The 22,574-nt window shown below is 59.0% G+C and overlaps 1 protein-coding gene and 1 long non-coding RNA gene across 2 annotated transcripts; both read left to right on the forward strand.

Annotated features, from left to right (window-relative positions):
• The first annotated feature begins 377 nt into the window (after positions 1-377).
• Positions 378-1,238, forward strand: LOC123625024. The gene is made up of 3 exons (XR_006730337.1): positions 378-393; positions 845-910; positions 1,153-1,238. It is a non-coding gene; the product is annotated as an uncharacterized LOC123625024 (long non-coding RNA).
• Positions 1,239-1,256: 18 nt separating this feature from the next.
• SLC38A8 (solute carrier family 38 member 8) lies at positions 1,257-21,967 on the forward strand. The gene is made up of 10 exons (XM_045533219.1): positions 1,257-1,444; positions 4,715-4,913; positions 7,943-8,084; positions 8,708-8,809; positions 10,618-10,675; positions 14,617-14,731; positions 16,826-16,973; positions 17,319-17,527; positions 19,147-19,198; positions 21,343-21,967. The coding sequence occupies exons 1-10, from the start codon at positions 1,259-1,261 to the stop codon at positions 21,434-21,436; spliced, it is 1,305 nt and encodes a 434-aa protein (XP_045389175.1). The 5' UTR covers positions 1,257-1,258; the 3' UTR covers positions 21,437-21,967.
• The last annotated feature ends 607 nt before the right edge of the window (positions 21,968-22,574 follow it).

The raw sequence follows: 22,574 nt of genomic DNA on the forward strand, positions 1-22,574 counted from the left end.
GGGGACCCAGCGTCGTCACCTGGAACGCGTTAGCAAGCAGACGCTCAGGCCCAGCCCAGACCCACCGAGTCCGAGACTCTGGGGACGGGCCTACACTCTGTGTGGACAAGCCCTGCGGGGGATTCTGATGCCAACTGACGTTTATGAACCAGGTGGGTTCCGGGAATAAACAGGTTCATGTTCCAGGTTTGACCTTCATGTGCTCACATTTTCCAGAAAGAGGCCATCTCAGCTGACCGCGTCATCAGTTCAGAGAGAGGCTGTCTCTACTCAAAGTGCGGCCCGGGGACCAGCACCTGCTCCGGAGCTGGTTAGAAACACAGACTTTCGGGCTCCACCCAGGTGGAAGGATTGAACGTGCATTCAACAAGCCCCAGGTGAACTCGTGCACAGGTTAGTTTGAGGAGCATGGGTGGGAGCCGGAGGGAGGAGGAAGGTGAAAGGAGACGGACTTCGTGGCCCCCCCCTCTGCAGACGGGGAAGCCGGGAACTTTCCAGCCCTGCCCTCCGGCCGGGGCCTGGGAGAGGCGTCTGAGGGCGGAGGTCAGGTGAGATCAGGCGTGTCTCCCACCTCCATTGCTTCCAGCTGAGCCCCCCGGGACCCTCCAGGGTCTGATAAAACCCCACCCCCGGGGAGGGGCCTGCAGGGCATGAGGGTCTTAAGACTCCCGTGCTCAGGTCAGAAATTGCAAAAGCAGCACGTTTTTGACACAGGTGACTTTGACTATCCTAGGTTTGGGGAATGGCCCCTAACCCATGCTCTTGGGGGCTTTCTTCGTTAATGACTCACTCACCCACCCTTGGGTGATCTGGAATCTTCCCTCTCCCACCCCTCGGGGCCCAGGAAATGCAGCTGAACCACCTGGAGTGAGCCTGGGACCCTCTGGCACCGTGAAGTTTGGATTTGGAGGTGAGGGCTGGGGCACGGTGGATGCAGAGCCTGGCTGGAAGCAAAGGAGTGGCAGGTGGGGGTGTTGGGGAGGAGGAAGGGGTGAGGGTCGTCTTGGGGTTGAAGAGGACATGACGTGAGGCTTGGGGAGGGACCAGCAGTCGCGGAGGGAAGGAGCACATCGCACTCCGGGAAGGCGGAGCCGAGGGAGGCGGAGGGGGAGGAGGGGGCTGGGGAGGTTGAGATGGGCTCTTTGGCTCCAGCCTGGAGAGAGGCCTGGCAGGTCTCAGAAGTGACACCGTGAACCTGGGAGACCGTGTGCAGACTGCCCTTTCCCTCACCCCCCCCCCCCCCCCGCTGCCTCTAGCCATGGAGGGCCAGGCCCAAAGCAGAGGCCTTGCAGAAAAGCCCCTCCCCACCGTGGCCGCCCCCACGTTGTCCTCCGTGGGAGCCGTCTTCATTCTCCTGAAGTCCGCGCTGGGGGCCGGCCTGCTCAACTTCCCCTGGGCCTTCCACAAAGCGGGCGGAGTGGTCCCTGCCTTCCTGGTGGAGCTGGTAAGTCCCTGGGAAACATTCTCGGGGGGCGGGGGTGGGGGCGGTGGGGGGGGAGCGTCTCCTAGGGCAGGTGGGAGATGGATTTGGTTTTTCTGGGTGGGGTCCTCTGCGTTGCTTGTGCAGAGCTGCCCGTCTTCCCAGCCACGCTCTTGGGACTCTACTCTCCATCCCGCTCAGCTAATGGGGGAAGACGACCCACAGTAGCCCCGGGTGGAGAACACCCTCTGCCCGCAGGTGAGTCTGGTTTACCTGGCTTCTCACCTGGGAAGGAGCGTCTCTGAGCATCCCGCCGCGCCAGGTGCTCTTCCTGGCCTGCAGGTCTCGGCGCAATCACTAAAGCTGAAACTCTGGGTGCAGACGGAGCCTAAAACTGGTGTGACATCCTCACGACCCCCACCTAGAGCTGGGCCAGGCCTTGCGTAGCGTCAGAGATGATCCCCACCTCCTGCGTGCTGGCGGAGAGCCTGGGTTCCCTTCCAAGGAAGCCCAGGGGCTGCGCCCCCGGAGAAGAGCCACCAGGAGCAGAGCCCCTCTGTACTGTCTCAGATGCCTTTCCCTGGGCCGGCAGGAGCCGCTGCGTTGCACAGCGAGCTCTTTGACGAGCTTCGTGTCGCACACGTTTTATGGCAGCCAGAAGACGGTGGCTGAGTCCCAACCGTCTGGGGCCACAGGGCCCTGCACATCCCTCTGGAAACCGCCAAGCCCCACTCCGTGTGGTGCCCAGGGGAACCCACGCCGCCTCGGTGCTGGCCGAGCACCTGCTCTGTGCCCGGCATGGGGTGGACGAGGCAGTGTGGTCCCTGTCCTCACGACGCTCTAATGGGAAGTCAGACAGGACACGCGTCGCCAGTTGGAGCTCCAGGTGTGCACTGTGCCGGGAGGGTCGTGTGACGGGTGCTCCGAGCAGGTGACTTGCAGGCTCAGTGCCAGTGGAAACGGCACGAGTTCTGTGCCCGTGTTTGGAGCAGCGCCCCAGCGCGGCTGCCGCTGGAAGAACCACGAGGAGGAAGCCGGATGTCCAGCCACGAAGGGATTGTGATGGGGGGGCATGGCCAGTCCGAGGGCAGCCGGAGGGGCTGTGAGCCAGAGGTGGACCCCGCTTCCTCAGCTCTGCCTGTGGCCATGTCCCGGGCCTCTTGCTGAAATGCAGACCCCGATTCAGTGGGTCTGGGTGGGCCTGAGACTGGATCCTGAGCGACACGGCTGCTTTGCACAGGATGGTCTGAAGGTCCTGCCTCCAGCAGGCTTGGGAGAGGGGACCCCAACACGGACAAGTGGAGACTGCTGACAAGGAGAAGAGCCAGGCTGGCCACTGGCACCCACCCTCTGCCACACGCCGTTCCTGTCCCTCCAGAGTTGCCAGGGAGATGGGGTGGGGCCTGTGGGTGACCGCAGCATGAATGATGGAATTTGGGGGAGCCTGCCTCCCCCCTTAGCCGGTGCGACCTCTGCCTGGACGTGTTTAAACGTGGCCACCACAGCAGCGTCAGTGGGTGGAGGTTGGAGGTCTCTGACCCCATCAGGGTTGGAGGTTTGATGACATTCGATGACAGCAGGACCAACCCTCTCTTGAGCTGCGGAGAGGCCCAGCCTGGCAGCTGCCCAGAGCGACAGGGGCCCCTCTCAAGGTCACCACGTCCCGGGGATGGTTCTCGGGCTGAAGCCCCCTCCCCCAACCACAGCTGTTTGCCGAGGGCCTGCACGTGCCAGACACCTCTGGGGCAAAGTGGTAAGAAAAGTCACAGTCCTGTCCTCACAGAGCTTGGAGGCTGGTGGGTGAGTCGTTGGGGACCCCCACAGTATTGCACAGGGGCTGGTGTCTGTTTCCTGTGGCTGCCGTAAGAGATGCCCACAAAATGGGGGGCTTAATGCACGTATTCTCCACAGCTCTGGGGGCCAGAGGCCTGAAGTTGGGGTGCGGGCAGGGCCTTGCTCCCTCTGAAGGCTCTCCTGGCTCCTGGGGGCCCAGGCCTTCCTCTTCACCCCAGTCTCTGCCCCCTCTTCCGTCTCTGTAAGGACACTTGTCACTGGGTTTGGGGCCCACCTGGATGATCCAAGATGACCTCATCTCGAGGCCCATAATGACACGGGCAGAGGCCCTTTCCCTTCAATCACGCTCATTACTGACATCTGCAAGAACTTGCCCACGCGCAGGATTCACAGGTGCGAGGGATCAGGACGCGGGACGGACAAGCTGGGGCCCATTCACACAATGGGCTATTTGCAAAAACAGGAATAAACGGACGCAATGTGGATGAATCTCCCAAACATGCTGAGTGGGAGAAGCCAGATACGAAAGTGTATAAATGTAGTGAAATTTTAGTTCAGTGGTTTCATCTGGGGAGGGGATGGAGGTGGAAGTTGAGAAGGGACTGGTGGGCCGTTGTGAGTGTGACCCTGCTCTGTCTGTCGGTAGGGGTTTGGGTTACGTGTGTGCACTTGGACCTCCTCTAAGGAGATTCTGTGCACTTCGTTATATGTGAGTTTTCACCCATGAGAGAGAAGGGCTGTACGCAGACATGCCGCTCCAATGAGTGACAGGCGTGCTGAAGTATTCGGGCAGGGGAAGGGGGATGCTGATATTGGCAACTTGCTTCAAAATGCAAGAATTAAGATGGATTGTTGGCCACACAGGCGCGGGTGGATGGTTCGAGCTGTTACCTAGGGGTGGGTGTTGCGGTGGGTGTTCACTGTAAGATTCTTTCAACTCTCCTGTAGGCTTGAAAATCTTTCATAATAAGCACTGGAAAAATATTTAAGCTACAGTAGAGAGAAACACCATTTCTTGAGCACTTACTATGTGCCAGCCAGGCGCTGAGCCAAGTGCATCTCATGCTTTGCTCAGTCCTGATGCGCCCCAACAGCCTGCAAGGTGGGTAGTAGCGCCCCCATTTCACAGATGGAAAAACAGAGGTTGCCGCTTGCCTCATGTGGCACAGCAGGTCAGCGGCAGAGTTGCAATCTGAATCCAGCTCTGCTGGCTCCCCCTCCGGGTCCCAAGCACCCCACCTTCCTGCCGCGCACGACCCAGGAGGTTTTAGGAGAGAGATTTGAACATTCTGGGTTTCTGATGTCTCACTTGTCCTGCTGGGGCAGGGTGGTACTGGAACCCCAGATTCGCAGCCTTAGGCCATCAGAATCTGCCTGCTCTGCAGCCCTGGTTGCAGGGCTGCTGGGGGCCCCCAGGCTGCGGACAGAGGCCACGCAGAGGGTGCATGCGAGGTGCGGCATGGGCCATGGGCGTGCCACAGCTCGGGGTCCCGTCCGCAGGTCTCCCTGGTCTTCCTGGTGAGCGGCCTGGTCATCCTGGGCTACGCGGCCTCCGTCAGCGGCCAGGCCACCTACCAGAGCGTGGTCAGGGGGCTGTGCGGCCCCGCCGTCGGGAAGCTGTGCGAGGTCTGCTTCCTCGTCAACTTATTCATGATCTCCGTGGCCTTCCTCAGGGTGGTCGGGGACCAGCTGGAGAAGTGTAAGTAACTTTGCCGGAGCTGGGGTGGCCCCTGATGACCTGTGGGGTGGAGCAGGAGGTGAGGTCCTGGCCTGGGCCCCTGAGGGGGCAGTGGAGGCCAAGACCACACCCCAGCCCCTAACACGGTGGGGGAGGCTCAGAATTGGTAATGACCGGCACGATGGGGTTGGTGGCATGAGAGGCGTGGCTACAGCTGGGGTGTCCGGTGGAGACAGCCCCTTTCACAGACAAGGACATGGAGCCGCAGCAGGAAGCCCCTGGGGGGAGAGAGGCAGGAGCCCCCTTAACTTAGGGATGGCTGAGGCTCCCAGCCCCCACACAACCTTGGCCTCTAGTCTCCACCCAGACTTTCCCTCCAAGCACTGTTTTAGCCGCCACTTTCTAATTCTGATGTGCTTTATTTTCATCGCCATTCCATTCAAAATATTTGCTAATTTTTGCCGTGGTTTCTTCTTCGACTCCTGCAATGTTTAGAATTGTGTTGTTTGATTTCCAGTTATTTGGGAGTTTTCCACATTCCTGCTTGATTTCTTCCTTAACTGTGTTGTGGTCAGAGAACACACTGGGTGTAACTTCAATCTTTTGAGATCTGTTGAGACTTGCTCTGTGGTCCGGGGCACGGTTTGTCTCAGAGAGCAGCCCGTGTGCTCTTAGAGGACATGTGTTCTGCAGGTGCTGGGCACAGTGTGCCGGAAATGTCCCTTAGGTCAAGACGGCCAACAGCTGTGTTCAGATCTTCCATAGCAACCATATTGCTTTTTTGGTCTAGTGATTATTCTATCTATTTCTGAGAGAAAATCATCAGCTGTGATTTCAGGTTTGCCTACTTCTCCCTTTAATTCTGTCAGTCTTTGTTTCGTGGCTTTTGGAGCTCTGTGATTAGGTCCATCCTTTTGTTATTATAAAGTGTTCATCTTTATCTCTGGCGTCAAAGCTACCGTCTCTGCTATTGTTAATATAAGACTAGTGTTGTGTGTAGCTCTCCCTGTTCTTTTACTTTGAACCTAACTTAAAATGCATTTCTTACAGCATATGGTGGGGTCCTGCTTTTGTATCCATCTTGACAGTCTCAGAATTTTAATTGGAGTGTTCAGACTTCTAATTGGAATGTAATTATCGATAGGGTTGAATTGAGGTCTCCCATCTTGCAATTTATTTGTTCCATCTGTTGACCCATTAGCGAAAAGGTCCCTGGCTGTAGGATATTGAAATTAAAAGCTGCCACATCTTGGGAAACCCTGTCATACCTAAAAGCTCCAAGGTGGGTGTAGCTGAACCTCTTGGTGGGTAAATAGGCGCAGAAACTCCCTGCCTGCCAGTGGCACGTTCAGCTCCAGTTTCAGCTCCAGGGACGGGTAGTGTTGCTGTGTTGAGAAGGATTCTGAGGATCAGGAGTTGAGCACCCCGACTAGTTAGAATGCTGATCAGGATACGAGCCACCCCAGCTCTGGGTGGGCTCACCCGGCTGGAGGGAGCACTGCTTGCGTGTTTCTGGTTAGGTGTCTGGGGATCTGTCTTTTGTAGCCAAGCCCAGGCTTCTAGGAGAGGGGTGCTACATAGAGGTTGGGGGGTGGTCATTGTCTGAGTTGGGCACAAATGACACGTGTCTTTGGTGCAGAGGACCTCAGGGAATGTCCTATAAATTTTGGGTTTAGGAAGGAGCTGGCGTAGTCTGATGTCAGAGCTGGGGTTTCCTAGCTGCAGGCAGCCCAAAAGGGTAGGAAGGGCTCGTGCCCCGCCCCACAGCTCGTGCGGGTCCCTCTAGGGTATCCTCTTGGTGTCTCTGGTCCAGACACCTGCTCTGGCCTCACTCATAGAGGCCTCTGTCTACGACCTGGCCGGAGAACTCTCCTCTGTCATTTCAGTAGAAATAGCTATTGTTTCTTTGCATGGCTGGCTTTGTGGAACGTTTGAGAACCAAAAAGGGTTTACGTCGCAGCAATACAAGCAACCCCCAGCGGGCCACGAACCATCTCTCACTTCTCGCCTCCCCTGCAGCAGGATGGGGGGGCCACTGCCCCGCATGGGCCCCGTGGCTGCAGCCTCAAGTCATCTGCCTTTGTCCTCCCCTCCCCCATCTGTCTTGCCTCTGAGATCAGCTCCAAATTATCCGTCTTACTGTGGCAGAGTAAAAACGGTCCCAGATCCTTTGGTGCTCCTTCCCCTGAGAGGTTGGTGGGGTCTCTGTCCCCTGCCCTCGAATGCAGTGTACCCTGGGACGGCTTTGCCCAGCAGTGTGGTGGGCGGGATGCGGTGCCAGTTCCGGGCCCGGCTGTTAACAGGATGGGCGGCTTCCGCCTTGGTCTCTGGGGTCCCCCAGCTGCCACGGAAGAAGGTGCACTCGCCTGGTGGAGTGCCCATGTGGGAGAGACCCCCACCCCAGCCCAAGACTGCAGGGAGGGCCCAGGTGTCCCCACCAGGTGTCTGGTGTGGGGTGGAGTCATCGAGGGCCCCCAGACCAGCCCCACGTGATATCCAGCCAGATATCCCACGTGACCCCCGCCGATCCCACGTGGAGCAGGATGGGCCGGCTCAGCCCGGGCCAGTTCTTCCCTACGACCTGTGACACACGGGACGCTGGTGGTTCCCAGCCACTGAGCTTTGGGGCAGTTTGTTGAGCAGCAACAGCAGAGCCCTGCAGGGCTGAGGCAGAGCAGCTCGGCTCTGCCCAGCACCGTGGCCCAAAAGCTCCTCCAGGCCCGAGGTTGACCCTTTGAGTTCCTGAGCGGAACAGAAGGGCCTTTTCCCAGAATGCCTCGAGAGCACGTGGTTTGTCTGCTTGTTGGTGGCCGCACCTGCCACTTGGAGCCATGCCCGGACTGATGGCGGAAGAGCTCGGCGAACATTCGTGCATGGATTTCATGGCGGGTTCCTTCCTTCATGGGGGGCCCCTGGCCCTCCCATCTCACCTGTCATCTGTCCCCGGGCTGAGGGGCAGAGTTAGTGCCAACGTGCAGCCCTACCAGGGGGTCAGGAGCCCTGTGGCTGTCGTGTGCCCCGTGGCTCAGCCCCTCCCGTGTCCCCACCAGTGTGTGACTCTCTCCTGCCTGGCGCCCCGCCAGCCCCGCGGCCCTGGTACGCTGACCAGCGCTTCACCCTGCCCCTGCTCTGCACGCTGCTCATCCTGCCCCTGTCCGCCCCGCGGGAGATCGCCTTCCAGAAACACACCAGGTACCGTGCGGGCTGCGGCGCCTCCAGCCAGGCCCCACCTTGGCAGGCGCTGGTGCCAGTGGGGCTTCTGTCCGCCTGGGATTGGAGCAGCTCTTGCAGAAGGGGAAATGAGGGAAAGATTACACAAATGACACGTCTGTGATAGAAAACACAGACGAGCAAAAAAAGAAAACTACCTATAGCGGCACCACGTGCTGCTCACGGTTGTTATTTCATCGCTACAGATTTTTTAACTCAGGCACAGGCACAGAGAGGGACAGAGGCCAAGAGAGAGATGCACACTTTTTAAAAAATAATCTTGTGATCTGAGGCTTTATGTATATTTTGAAAAAATAAAGCCTGGCAACATCATCTACCCAAGACTTGCACCTGCTTTCCCTCGCTGTGCGCGGACAGTAGACTTTCCGCCTCGGAAACGGGGCGTAGAGACGGCAGGCAGCAAACGGAGCCTGCCTACTCTGCCCCATGTCTGGACCAGGGAGCAGTCCCCGTTGTACAGACCGGGAGACTGAGGCTCGGGCGGTGCTGGCAAGGGCGGTGCTGGGGCTCAGACCCGCTGTCTGTGCACTGACGGCCTGTGTCGCCCTGCCACGAGGCCCTCACGCTGTCCCTGTCTGTTGTAGCATCCTGGGCACCTTGGCCGCCTGCTACCTGGCCCTGGTCGTCACTGTGCAGTACTACCTCCGGCCCCCGGGCCTGGTTCAAGAGCCCCGTCCCTCCCTGAGGTGAGTCTGTGGGAGTGGCTTTTGGTGGCTTCCGGGGTGTGGGGGAGGCATCCCCATGTGCGCGGCAGAGCCCGGGCTCCACCCCACGCAGCCCTTCCTCTCTCTGGGGCAATAAAGCAGAGGGAAGGTCCCTGTCCTTCTGCAGGACGGTGGGGCAGTTGCTGACCAGTTACACGCTAAGGGACACAAACTCGCTAAAGGCTGTACCAGCCTGGGCTCCTAGGCTGTTGCAGACATGTCCCCACAGCACAGTCCCCAGGCAAGGGCAGAGAGGGGTCTGGGGGTGTCGTGGGGTGGGTTCAGCGCCACATCGAGGACTTTGGTTTCGCTCTGGGTGAGCTGGGGGACACTGCGGTGTTTTATGCACAGCAGGGGTGTGATAGGACTTTGCTCTAAAGAGGATCACTCAAGCTGTTCGTGGCCTGGGACAGGCAGGGAGACCAGGTAGGAGGCCCCTCCCGGATCCAGGTCTCGGGGCAGGTGGTTTTGAAGGCGGCATGAGAAGTGAAGGGGTCAGACTCAGGGTCATTCTTGAGGTCAGATTTGCTACTGGCAGGGCCGGCTGGTGGGTGTGTGACGCATGCAGTCACCTGGGGCCCCACGCTTGGTTTAACCCTCTGCTGTCGCTGTCTTAAAACCCTTAGTTCTTGTCCACCAAGGGGCCCAGCACATTCACCTTGCACCAGGCCCTGTGAGTTCTGGGGCCTGAGCTCCTGATGGGTCGGAAGCAGGGAGTGAGTGTGAGTGAGCCAAGGTGACCCGGAGCTCTCTGGGTGGGTGGAGATGCCGCGTTGAGACATCTTGGAGAGATGCTGAGCGGCTGGTCGGATCTGTGTGTCTGGGGCTCAGGCAGAGGGGTCTGGGCCAGAGGGAGAAGTGTAGTCAGCAATGGCCAGAGAAGGCATCGAAGGCCGTGAGCGCTGTGGTTTGTGCTCTGAGCCTGTGGTACCAGGCACTGGGCAATGAGGAGGAGGAGAAGGTACCAAAAGGGCGGTGAGTTAGGAGGATGTGTGAGTGTCCTAGTGTCACTGGGACCAGTGACCACACACATGGTGGCTGAAAACATCAGAAATCTCTCTCTCAGTTTTGGAGGGCAGAAGTCTGAAGTCAAAGTGTCAGTGGTGCCACGGTCCCTCCCGGGGCAGGGGATCCTTCCTGCCTCTCCCTGCGTCTGGTGGCCGCCAGCAATCTGTGTCCCTTGGCTTGCAAATGCGTCACTGCAGTCTCTGCCTCATCTTCACGTGGTGGTCTGTGTGTCTGCATTCTTCTCCCATAAGGGCACCAGTCATTGAATTCAAGCCCACCCTGATCCAGTACGACTTCATCTTAATTTAACTGACTGTATCTACAAAACTTGTCAGGGAAAGCTGGGGCCCAGGTGAGGTCCCTAAGAGAGCTTGACCTGAAGGTTCTGCCTCTGCACATCTCCGTCCTCTCAGGTGGCTCGGTCGGGGGTCAAACCATCCTTGCGCTCTCGGGGATCTGTTGGGCAGATGCCACCAGTCCCCCTCCAGCGCCAGGCTGCCTTCAACCGGCAGCCTCGGGGGAAGCTGGGAATTCCTTCTGCCCACGGGGAGAATGTCATGTTGCCAAATGTCAGCAAAGACATATTTAGAAAGTGCAGCATTTAACAAGCATCCTTTTCTCGTTCCTAAAAACACAGTCATGGACACGGTCATTAAAAATATATCTTGCAGCCATACTCGGGTACATTTTCCTGGTGTCACTTGAAATTCATGCTCTCCAGTTGAAGGTTGTTTTGCATTTAATTATTTTTTAATAAACACCTGTTCATGTCTATTTTACAGCCCTTCCTCCTGGACCTCTGCATTTAGTGTCTTCCCCACCATCTGCTTCGGATTCCAGGTAATTTTAGCATCTGCGTTGAAGAGTGTGGCATTTTCAGAGGCTGTGGGTGACTCTCTGCTCCCTTGGGAGAGCTCAGCCTCTCTACTGGGGAGAAGTCTGAGGGCTGGTTCTGGGCTGTGACACCCAAGGGCTGTGTTCACAGACTGCTCGAGGGGGCTGGCATCCGGGCTCGGCGGGGCGTGAATTGCCATTGAACTTAGGAGTCCAGCCCTTGCTGACAGCCAACAGCAGCACCACGTTTGTGGGGTCTCAGTGGGGATCTGGGAGCTGTGTCCCCCGCTCTGCAGAGTCCTCACAGGACTGTCACCATGCCTGGGGACGTGGAGCTGCCCACTTGGCCCTGCAGCACACCGTTACGTGGGTGGATTCTGTCCCGGGGCCTTGGAAAGGAAAGCTCCGTGTGGACAGGCTCACAGCCTAGAGGGGCTGAGTGGCAGGGGAGGGGGAAGGATGTACAGAATTGTGACTAGAGTGTCATGAGGGTGTGGGACGGGGCTCTGCACATGGAATCCGGCAGAGGGGCAGTTGCAGAGGTGCCTGCCCGAAGGTGGTGGCACCTGGGAGGACTCAAAGGACATGTGGGAGGTGGCCGGGGAGGAGGGGAGGGTGTGCCTGTGAGAGGACAGCACAGATGAGCCGCCGACGGGGGAAGGTCCCAGGGACCTTTGGGGACTTGGAGAAGGCTCGGTGTGGCGGATGCCACACACAGTGGGGGAGGGGAGGTGGAGCACCAGCTCCCTGCGTCCAGGTGGTCGTGGGTTCCCCCCGCCCTCCTAGCAGGTGGCAGCAGACACTGTTTTTTGGTTCATTGCTTAGTTTAGGGAATATTTTCCTCTATCTCCTTAAAAAAAAACAGCCACCACCAGCACCAACAAAACCGCCACCAAGTAAGATCATAGTCCCCAGGGGACGTTAGTCCAGGATTCACAACAGTGTCTCAGCTCTGCAGCCCTGGAGTCGTTTTCTTCCCGTCCCCAGCAGCCATTGGCTCCTGTCCTTGCTCTGTGTTTTCTCTCTGAGAAGCCTTTTGAGGAAAAAAAAAAAAAAAACCTGAACCGTTTCCATTTCTCTCCCCTACAAATGGCTCCGCTCCGCCGCTGGGCTTAGCAGGCGGCTCACACGGGTTTCTCACGTTGCTTCTTGCATGCCCAATATTTTGAAAGATCTAAGGAGCTGATTTTGCTGTCAACTGTTTGTCTGGATTTAGTTTAACGATCCCTCTCTCTGCCCAAGCACCATATGGTGCTGCAGACTCCTCCGGGGCCGCTTTCCAGATGCCCGCGGGGGACGGGTGCCCCCTCACCTTCGCCTCCCGCCTCCCCGACTCTCCTAGCAACCGGCTGTGGTTTCCAGGGACACGGATGCCGAGGCCGCATCGTGCTGGGAAGGGCAGGAATTCACGGTGTGGGCGGGGGCGCAGGCCAATGGGGTGTGACTGGGCGGGGGCTGCCAGGACCTGGCTGGGACAGTTGGGGATCTAGGGCAGGGGTGGGGGGCAGGGGTGGCAAATAAATGCAGACAAAGGTGGCAGGGATTGGCGCAAGACTGGAGGGGGCTTCGAGGAAGGAGAGGGTCACCTGCTGTCATCAGGAAGTCTGACCTGACTCGCACATGCCACCCTCCCCCAAACACGGGCGCATCTGGCAATGGGGCAGCCCCCAGCCTGTGCAGAGTCAGTGAGAGGGGTCTTGGAGGAACAGAGGGGGGTGGGGTCCACTTCCACCCAGCGTGGCCTCACAGCGGCTTCTGGTTCTGGCTTTTTAAATTGAGGTAGAATCTACATCCCATCCAATTCGCCCATGTGAATTGTACACTACAATTCAGAGTTGTGCAGCCATCGCCGCAGTCAATTCCAGACCCTTCGGCCCCGAACACCCCTCCCCATTAGCAGCCACTCCCCGTTCTCCACCCCCCAGCGCAGCGGCCGCACATCTGCTTCCGTCTCTGTGGACTCCGTGGACGTCCACCCGTGTCGTAGCGTGTCCCGGCACACGGTTCCTCACTACGGCCGAGTACCGTTCCGCCGAGTGGGCAGGCTGCGTTCTGTGCATCGTTTGTCCTTTGATGGACACTCGGGTTGCTCCCACCCCATGGGGATTGTCATCTTCCCCTGTCTCCTCCCATCACCAGGTGACTAGGAGCCTACACGCTGCTACCACCTCCTAGATGCTGTCCCAGCGGGGCCACCCCGCCCTTGGGGGGCTGCTCTGTGTCCCCCTATAAAACCAGTGAAACCCAGCTCAGGAGTCGCAGGGAAACAGGAGGGAGGGCGGACTCCCTTCCCCCGGTGGGTCGTTGGCGCTCCCTGGAAAGCAGAGCCTGTGACAGGGCTGGGGTGCTGGGGTCTGTCCCGGAGCCCGGAAGGGGTATCACGAGGTCACTGTTGCGGGTACTAAGGTGCCAGGTCCACTGGGCCCTGAGCAGGGTGTGGGGTGCACCCTGGCAGTGCTGCAGGAGTACGGAAGTGGCGTGTTTACCCACAGGGTTCTGCCACCCTGACTGAGGGACCCCCCCACTCCCTGGCTGAGTTTGCCTGCAGGCCGGGGAAGCCCCAGGGCAGAAGAAGCAGCAGCACACAGAGGCCTCGGGCCAGTGGGTCGGGGAGGTGTGAGCTCGCCTGGGCTAGAACCCGCAAGGATGAGGCAGGAGGGCCACCCCCACCTCCAGAGCGTGTGCTTCATGGCTGGGGGACCTGTTTACGTGGCCTCCCCGGCTTGCACCGAGTGCGACTTGTGAGATTTGAGTGCTGAGAGCTGGGGTTGGGGTGGAGGTGGCCTCGGGGGATGGTTGAGTGGGTGTCCCTGCGTGTTCTTCCAGTTGTGTGCCAGGCTCCAGGCATGGCCCGAATTCAGAGCCCTGAGCGAGGCAGATGTGGTCCTTGCCACCGTGTGGCTGACAGATGCTGAACAGACAGACTCACACCTGCTCACGGGGGACACAGTGCCATATGAGAGGAAACTGGCCCAGCTGGGAAGATTCCTAAAGGATGAGTAGGAGCTGGCTGGCCTGGGAGAGAACCGCAGCCAGAGGGAACAGCATGGGCAAAGGCCCTGAGGCAGCGAGCAGAGACCCAGGCAGTCTGAGCTCAGTGAGTCGGGAGCCTGCAGGGCAGGAGGCACCAGCATGTTTGGTTTTGACTAGAAGTGAGCGTGTGCTCGTGTTGGTGCAGCCGTGTCCCAGGAGCCCGGGAAGAGCCAGCACCCATAGGTGTGTCTGGGCACAGCGGTGCCTTTCAGTCCTGGCTCTGAGTCCCCTCGGCTGCTTGCAAAACACCAGTGTCTGGGACCAGACAGATGAAATCCATGTCGCAGGTGTGCTCTTGGCACTGGCTGTGTGTGTTTTACGTTTAAAATTCTCATCACAATAGGGCCTATCAGACAGAAAGCATGTGGGTCGTAAGTGTATGTGTTCCCACGTAATGTGGTCAACCCCCGACTTGGAGACCCCCTCGTGACCTTTCCTGCCCCCACCCAAACCACCATTCTGCCTTCTGACACCACAGAGCTGGTTCCCCACGGGTGATTGTGTCCCCAGGGGACAGTCTGGGTGTCTCAGCTAGGCGGGCGGAGGCGGCTGCAGGACACCCTCCAACACACGGGGCAGCCCCACCCCGGGATCGTCCCACCCAAATGTCAACAGCACCAAGGCCGAGAAACCCCGGTCTAGATCTGCCTTTGGACTTGAACCCCATGTCAGTGGAGACAGTCTCTCCTGTCTGGCTGCTTTTGCTCGACCTCGTATCGGTGAGCTGCTTCCGAGTTGGGGTGTGTGGCGTCCTTGTGCCTTTCAGAGCCGCGTCATGTTCCTCACGGCAGTATCCTGCCTCCTACTCTTGGTGGACACGTGGGGAGTGTCCCATCTTTTTAAACTGTCCCGGGTGAGTCTGGCCCACGTGCAGCTGGCCCGAGCCCCGCTGAGCCGGCCCCCCTGTCTTCCAGTGCCACGAGGCCGCCGTCTCCGTCTACTGCAGCACACGCCACCGCAGCCTGTCCCGCTGGGCGCTGGTCTCCGTGCTGTCCCTGCTGGCCTGCTGCCTCATCTACTCTCTCACGGGTAAGGCCTTCCTGGGGCGCCCGCAGGTGCGTAGGGGAGCGGCCGTAGAAACGGGAATAACCGCGGGTGTTTCTAGAGAGCTTACCACGTGCGGGACGTGATGCTAAGTGATTTGAGTATCTTCCAGAATCCTTAGCTCCCCACAGGAAAAGGCTCCATTTCATAGACAAGGAAACTGAGGCTCAGAGGGCTTCCTTCTGGGGCTTGTCCAAGGTCTTAACTAGACGTGCAACGCTGAGACCTGAAATCAGGCCTGGCTGTCTCTAAAGCCCCTGTATTTTTTACACAGTTCACCACCCTCCACCCGCGCTGTTCAACCGACAGCAGTAGTGATGGTCATGTAACTTTATATCTGGGCGGTATTTTATAAAAATGCTCGTGGACATGATTTAGGGGCTCACAACTTTGTGTGGTAAGCAGAGGGTCTTCACAGGTGATGAATGTGTGGCTCAGAGAGGGGCTGTGACATGCCCAAGGTGACACAGCACATCCAAGGCACAGACCCAGGTCTCGGGCACAGCTGGCTTCTGGGTGGCCACTCTGCTCTAGTCCTTTTCACCCACCGTCGGGGCTCTGACTGAGGAAGCGCCTGGTCTGTGGCGAATCCGTCGGGCAGCTTCAGGCTCCTGTGTGCCTGTGGTTTGGATATTTGTCCACCTGAAAACTCATGCTGAAACTTAATCCCCAGGGTGGCAGTACTGAGACGGGGGGCCTGTAAGAGGGGATTGGGTCATGAGGCCTCTGCTCTCATAAATGGATTAATCCATTCATGGATTAATGGATTAATGGGTTATTGTGGGCATGGGGAAGGTGGCTTTATAAAGCGAGGAAGAGAGATGTGAAGCTCGATGCCGTTGCCATGTGACACCCTGCACCACCTTGGGGCTCTGCAGAGAGTCCCCCCCCCCCCAAGCAAGAAGGCTCTCACCAGGTGCAGCCCCTTGACCTTGGACTTCTCAACCTCCAGAAATGTAAAAAAAAAAATTCCTTTTCTTTATAAATCACTCAGTTTCAGGTATTCTGTTATAAGCAACAGAAAACGGACTGACACTGTGAACCCAAGACACTTGCTGAGTGACCCTCTCTAGCAGGAGAGGCCCCGCCAGTCTGTAGCCCTGGGGTCAGAGTTTATCGGTGTGGTAGCTTATAAACTCGGTGATGGCGTGTCACCTCCAGACGGCCCAAGTACCAGGTCCTGGGACCTCTTAGAAGGGCTTGGAGAGAAGCCTAAAGGGCCAGAGGTGGATGTCTCGGGACCAGGCAGATGACACAGGGTGAGAGAGGCAGCATCGTGTCAGGGTGAGGGGACTGGCACTCTGGTCCTGGTTCTGCCATAACTAGCTGTGTGATTCTGGGCCATTGCTGACACCCTGGGACTGGGTTTTCCCCACCTGGGAAGCGGGGGCCTGGCCAGATGCTTCAGCTGTCACAGCAGTGAGGTGGACGGGGCACCGGAGGTGAGTTTACGTTTTTCAAAGGGCTTTTTTTTTTTGAGACAGAGTCTCGCTTTGTTGCCCAGGCTAGAGTGAGTGCCGTGGCGTCAGCCTAGCTCACAGCAACCTCAAACTCCTGGGCTTAAGCAATCCTCCTGCCTCAGCCTCCCGAGTAGCTGGGCCTACAGGCATGCGCCACCATGCTCGACTAATTTTTTCTTTATATATATATTTTAGTTGGCCAGATGATTTCTTTCTATTTTTAGTAGAGACGGGGTCTCGCTCTTGCTCAGGCTGGCCTCAAACTCCTGACCTCGAGCGATCCACCCACCTCGGCCTCCCAGAGTGCTAGGATTACAGGCGTGAGCCACAGTGCCCGGCGTTTCAGAGGGCTTTATGCTTCTGGTCGGGACGCGTTCTGGGCGACTTGAAAGAAGTGTAAGTGGCAGATTTGTCTGCAGGAGTTTTGAGTTGATGGGACAGTCATGTGTAGGCTTAGGGCAGGAAAGTCTTGGGATGACCCTTCCAGAACTTTCTGTCAGCTCCCCAGGAGAAACTGGGGGGTGGGGGAGAAGCCCATATCTATGTTGGGGAGGGGCAACATTTTTCTAATCCTCCCCCCCCACCTCCGCCGCCCCCGGCTTCCGTCTCCCCCCTCCAGGGGCTTACGGCTTCCTGACCTTCGGGACAGAAGTTTCTGCCGACGTCTTGATGTCCTATCCAGGCGATGACGTGGTCATTGTCGTTGCCCGGGTTCTCTTTGCTGTCTCCGTTGTGACTGTCTACCCCATCGTGCTCTTCCTGGGGAGGTGAGGCCTGGCTCGCTGATGCGTGTCATGAGTTAGCATGTGCCGGGCACGTGCTGGTGCATGTCACAGGGCTCTGGGTCATCTCCATCGTATAGAGGGGGAAATGGGCACACAGGATTTAGGTGGTTTCCCCAAAGTCACTCAGAGTGTTACTCGAGCCTGTGCCCAACCCCTGCCTCGTTGGCTGCCTGCTGGTAGCAGAGTACCTGAGGGTTGGCAAGGTCCCCTGGGGAGTGGGTACCTGGGTGTGGACCAGGAGCCGTGCCAGGGGTGGGGGGACTCGGTGCCAGCAGGTGCAGGCTGGAGCCCCTGGGGACAGGTGTGTGTGGTGGGCGTGGCCTCCAGGTCGGTGATGCAGGACTTCTGGAGGAGGAGCTGCTGGGGAGCCTGGGGGCCCAGGGCGCTGGCCGACCCCTCAGGGCCGTGGGTCCGGATGCTGCTGACCGTCCTGTGGGTCACCATGACGCTCGCCACGGCCCTGTTTGTGCCCGACCTCGGCGAGATCGTCAGCATCACCGGTGGCCTCAGCTCCTTCTTCATCTTCATCTTCCCAGGTGAGTCGCCCGCCTTCCCTCCTTCCCCTCTCCCGCGTGTGGGGACACCTGCCCTGGAGGTCGAGGTTCTGGACCCACCCACGTGGGTAGGATTAGGGCTCCACTGAGGCCCCGCTGCCGGTCGTACCTTTGTCATCCCATCGTGCAGACAAGCAGACTGAGGCCCAGAGACCCCCCGGGGACACAGTAGTGGGGCTGGCGGTCAACTCCACACTTTGTCCCCCCTACAGCTCTGCCTTCTGCTGCAGGCTGTTGTTTTATCTAAAAAAAGTTGAGTATGTGAAAGTCACACGGCCCAAGGTGCAAAAGGCACACGGGAAAGCCCCCTCCCATCCTGGGTCCAGGAGCTGGAGCCAAACACCCTTTCTGCCGTGGCTGGTGCCACATGACACCTTCCCGCTGTTACTGAGCCATGGCGGGAAGTTCTAATCGAAACAGCTGGGCTTCAGCCCAGAGGGGAAGCCAGCGCGGCCGAGGCTGGGGGTGCAGCAGAGGCAGGAGGAGCGTTGCAGGGACCCACGGGTGCCCAGGCCCTCAGGGATGGGGCGTTCCAGGCTCCACGCACAGCGGGTGCTTGGTGCATAGTAGGTTCTCAGCACGCAGTGGGCGCACAGCACCTGGTGGGTTCCATCAGTGTGTGCTCCGTTAGCGGACCCACGATTCTGCTGTGAGCAGACCCACATCCAGCAGACCTTGAACTTGGGGACTTTTAGCCAGGTGTCCCCAACACCCCAACCCAGCCCCATGGCAAACAGGTGAGAAACGGGTGCCTGGTGCAGAAACTTACAGAAAGGACGTGTAGAGGCTCTTGAAGGTTTGCCCTGAACTCAAACGGGGCAATGAAACCTTACTCAGGGCGGTGACAGCTTCAATAGCCTCGCACACAGTGGAGGAATTGAGGACCCCAGAGAGACTTCCGTTATCAGACAGACTGACTCGGGTGGGATGTGATCAGCGGGTTCTGGGTGGGCGAGTTAAGGATCAGGGTTGTCCTTGACGTGGGAACTTGAGAGTCTAACCCGCCTGTAGGGACGGCCCCCCCCTCTTCCCTGGCTCTGGGGGGCTTCCATGGCAAGGGGCGCCGCACACGGCTCCTCCCCCGCCCAGCTCCCGGGTCTGGGCTGCTGAAAGGAGTCTGGGGCCATGTCCTGCGCTGGAAAGCGCTGCCCAGGATGGGTTTGGGACGGGAGAGGATTCTGTGGGAGCTTGAGGCAGGGCTGCCTGGCTTTGAACTCCCTCAGAACTATTTTTTAAAAGGGGGAAAAAGAGAGGAAACTAAAACAGTGGCCGCTGCTAGTTGCTGAGCATTTCCCAGTGTCGGGCTCCGACCCTCACCATCTCCTCGCAGTCCCTGCTCGCCCGGAGGCTGAGGCTGGGGGAGGCCACGTTGTTGTCACACCTCTGGCCAAGTCGTAGGGGGATGTCAAGCTGGGACCGCAGCCCTGGTCTTACCAACGCCAAAGTCTCACCCAGCGCCCTGTGCTGCCTCTCCGGGGGGATGGAGCCAGTGGGGCACAGCCTTGCTGGCCTCCCGGTCCCTGGGGAACAGCTCTTGGGGGATCTTGTTGCTTTGGGCTTGATGAGGAAGAGCTGGGGGTGACCCTGCGTCTCCTTTGCAGGTTTGTGCCTTATCTGCGCAATGGGTATCGAGCCCGTAGGACCAAGAGCCAAGTAAGTGTCCCCAAGATGAGGGTGGCAACCTGGGTGTGAGAGTGCTCCAGGGGACCGTGGAGGACATCCTGTTGCCCGTCCTCCTCCTCCTGTAGAGGAGAAACCCGCAGGCCCCGGAGAGGGGGCTTGTCCCACGGTGTGAGGGCGTCTGAGCCAGGGCCGGTGACACCTGGTCCTGTGACGGCCTTCCCTTCCACTCTGAGGGTCTGTGGTTGGAACTTCGTGTGGGTTCGGGGTCTTCTCAGCCTCTGGAGGCCCCGGTGGTGCATCCTCAGCCTCCCTTGCCACCTGGCTCAGACCCACGCAGGATCGGGGTGCAGGCTGGTCCTGAGTAACGGAGGCCCCGTGGCAGGCCGGATGCCAGGGTGGTGTGTGTCCCATCGTCACAGCAGCAGGTCCTTGGTGGGTGGCTCCTCTGTACCAGGCCCCACGCTAGGCCCCTCCACACGCTCGCCTCCCTGCTATATCGGGATGTCTCCATCCTACAGACGAGGGAGCGGGTTGGGAGGCCAGTGAGGATGGGGCTGGACTCCACCCCGGCCCACGGGACCCAAGGCCCAGAGCTCGCCCAGCTCCCCGGCACACGCTGCTGGTGGGATGAGAGAATTTGGATCCTCCTCTCATTTGGCTCACGTTTATCAGAGTGCCGTGAGGCGGGCATGACTGAGACCTCGTCCTTTGTCACTGAGAGGCTGTGTCTGACCCTACTGGAGAGGAGAATGCCTGCACCAGTGACGTGCCACACCTCGGCAAGTCCCCAGGGCCCCCGAGAGTCCGTGGGACTCTTATCCCCATCCCGCAGATGTGAGCACTGAGGCCAGGAAGGTAAAGAGATGCTGTATCAGTTTCCTAGGGTCACTGTAACAAGTGACCACAGACTAGGATGGGGGTGGGGCGCGGGGTTAAAGCAGCCGAAATGTATCTTCTCGCCGTTCTGAGGCCGGAAGTCTGCAGTTAGGACGTCAGCAGCGCCAGGCTCTCTCTGAAGGCCTTTCCGGCTCCCGAGGGCTGCAGGCGCTGCCTGGCTGTGGCCACGTCACTCCAGTCTCTGCCTGCGTCTTTCCCTGCCTTCCCCCTGCGTCTGCACGTCTTGGATCCCCCTCTGCCTGTCCCTGGGTGTAGGCCCCCCAGGTCCCGATGACCATTACGTGTAAAGACCTTTCACTTAACTACATCTGCAGAGGTCCAGTTTTGAAATAAGCTCACGCTTCCAGGTGGACATGGATTTTGGGGGCCACCATTCAGCCCAGGACCAGATGGGTGTAGGTGACAGCAGCGTGGACTCGGGTCCCAGCTGCGGGCCTGTGCCGCGTATGTGCCGCGTTCCTCAGCCCCATCGGGGCCGGGGTTGCCTCGTCCGCAGGTGCAGGCTGGGCGTGGTCCCCTGTGGGAGCTACGGCACTTTTTCTGGATGTCTCTAGACCTAACTTGGACCCCCCAAGTTAGAAGCAGCCCCCCAAATGTCTGGCAGCCCCGCCAGGCGGCTCTTGCCCTGGAGCACTCTTCAGAGTATTCCTGCTTTTGTTTTGTCCCTTGATCCAAGCTCACGGCAGCTTTTACAGATGAGCTTCCCAGATGTTTTCCTTTCTAAAACTGCGTTAGTCTGATCCATCCAGGCTGCCAGGGAGCGCTGGCCTCGTGTCCCCTGAGACGAACGGGTGTTTGTGGCTCTGAGACCGAGATGCTGCCTGGCTAGAGACGCTCCTTCCCTGGCAACTGATCCCCTGGCCTTTGTGGACCGCCCAGCCATTCGCAGGAGTCTTGTTGTTGCTCTCGCCTTGTTGTCTGTGCCATCTCTGGCTACATCAGGAGGCTCACAAATGTGGCCCTGGTGGCTGCCACCCCCGGCCACCTTTGCCTCCTCCATCCTCGTCCCTCAAGCGCCGCCGTCCCTGTGGCGAGTGCCCAGGGCTTCCGTCCCCTCCCTCACTTTGAGGAGGTTTCACTAGACACAGGGGGAGCAGGGAGGCAGGGACTTTGAAACTAGCATCTCCCTCCCACCATTTCTTTCTCTCTGACAAAATGCTGGGTTGGAGCGAGGTTATGAAGTAACGGGGGCCCGGAGGAGGCAGCACTCTAAGCTTGGGACGTGCACTTGCCCCGTTTGTCCGGAGCGCAGAGTGACGCGCGCACTGGCTTGGCAGGTGCTGGCTGGAGGCCTGGGGCGCGCTCTCCGTGCTGCTCGGCGCCTTCATCTTCGGGCAGAGCACGGCGGCCGCGCTCCTGGAGCTGTTCTGACGGGCCACCTCGCCGGGCAGGGGGGCCCTCCGCGGCGGACCCCGGGCGGCTGTCGCGTCCAGCCACGAGACGGGGGCAATTTCTTTTCATCATGAAGATGCCGGAGAAATGGACGCCTTGTGCCTTCTTGGGCTGCTCACTCGGGCCCTGCTCAAAGGGTTTGTGGTGCCGATGTGAGCAAGGACAGTAGTGGGTCCTGCGGCCGCTGTAACAAGTCACCCCAAACGGGTGGCTTCACACAACAGAAACGTGTTGGCTCACAGTTCCGGAGGCCGGAAGTCTGCAGCGATCAAGGCGTTGACAGGCTGTGGCCCCCTGAGACCTGCGGGGAGGGGGGATCCCTTTCTGCCTGTCCCGGCCCCTGGTGGCTGCCGGATACCCTCGGTGCCCTCGGCTTGTGGCTGTGTCCCTCCAATCTCTGCTTTTGTCTTCATGTGACGTCTCCCCGTGTGTGTCTGTGCCCAAATTTCCCTCCTTTTATAAGGATGCGGCTGTGAAATTAACCCCCTAATTCAATTCAATCTCATCCTAACCTGACTGCCTCTCACCTTAATCACTTAATCAGGACTTCCAAAGATGCAATTCCAAATAAGGTCACATGCTCAGGTTCTGGGGTTCAACTTCGTATCTTTCTAGGGGCTACTATCACCCCATAAAAGGGAGGCCCAGAGAACTCTGCTTTGGGGGTGTCAGGGTCAAAGATAGCGCATGAGGGCCGTGCACAGTGGATGAGCCCAGAAGGAGCCTTAAGGAGGCATCCACTGAGGACGGCCGGGGCACGGGAAATGCCCAAATCCTGCCCTTACCACAAGATGCCCACGGAGGTGTGTGCCCAGGGCAGGTCACATAGCCACGTGCTCAGCCCTCCAGGGGGCTGGGGGTGGGCAACCCCAAGGACAGTCCCCTTACCCTGCCACTAGCTGGACCCAAAGAGCCTGGGAGCCAAATGGCTCTTCCCACCTGAGCCCACCCAGGCATCGGGCCAGGAGGGTGAGAGGGGAGGAAGGGTCTGCCCCAGGGCCTGGGGGAGTGGGGAAAGGCAGACAGGGACCCAGCTGAGCTGGCATTCACCCTGCATGGGGCCCAGGGCTGTCTTGGGCTGTCCTAGAAGCCAGCAGTGCCAGGGCTGGGACAGGGA

The sequence above is a fragment of the Lemur catta genome, chromosome 20 (genome assembly GCF_020740605.2).
Source record: "Lemur catta isolate mLemCat1 chromosome 20, mLemCat1.pri, whole genome shotgun sequence".
In the NCBI taxonomy this organism is placed as follows: domain Eukaryota; kingdom Metazoa; phylum Chordata; class Mammalia; order Primates; family Lemuridae; genus Lemur; species Lemur catta.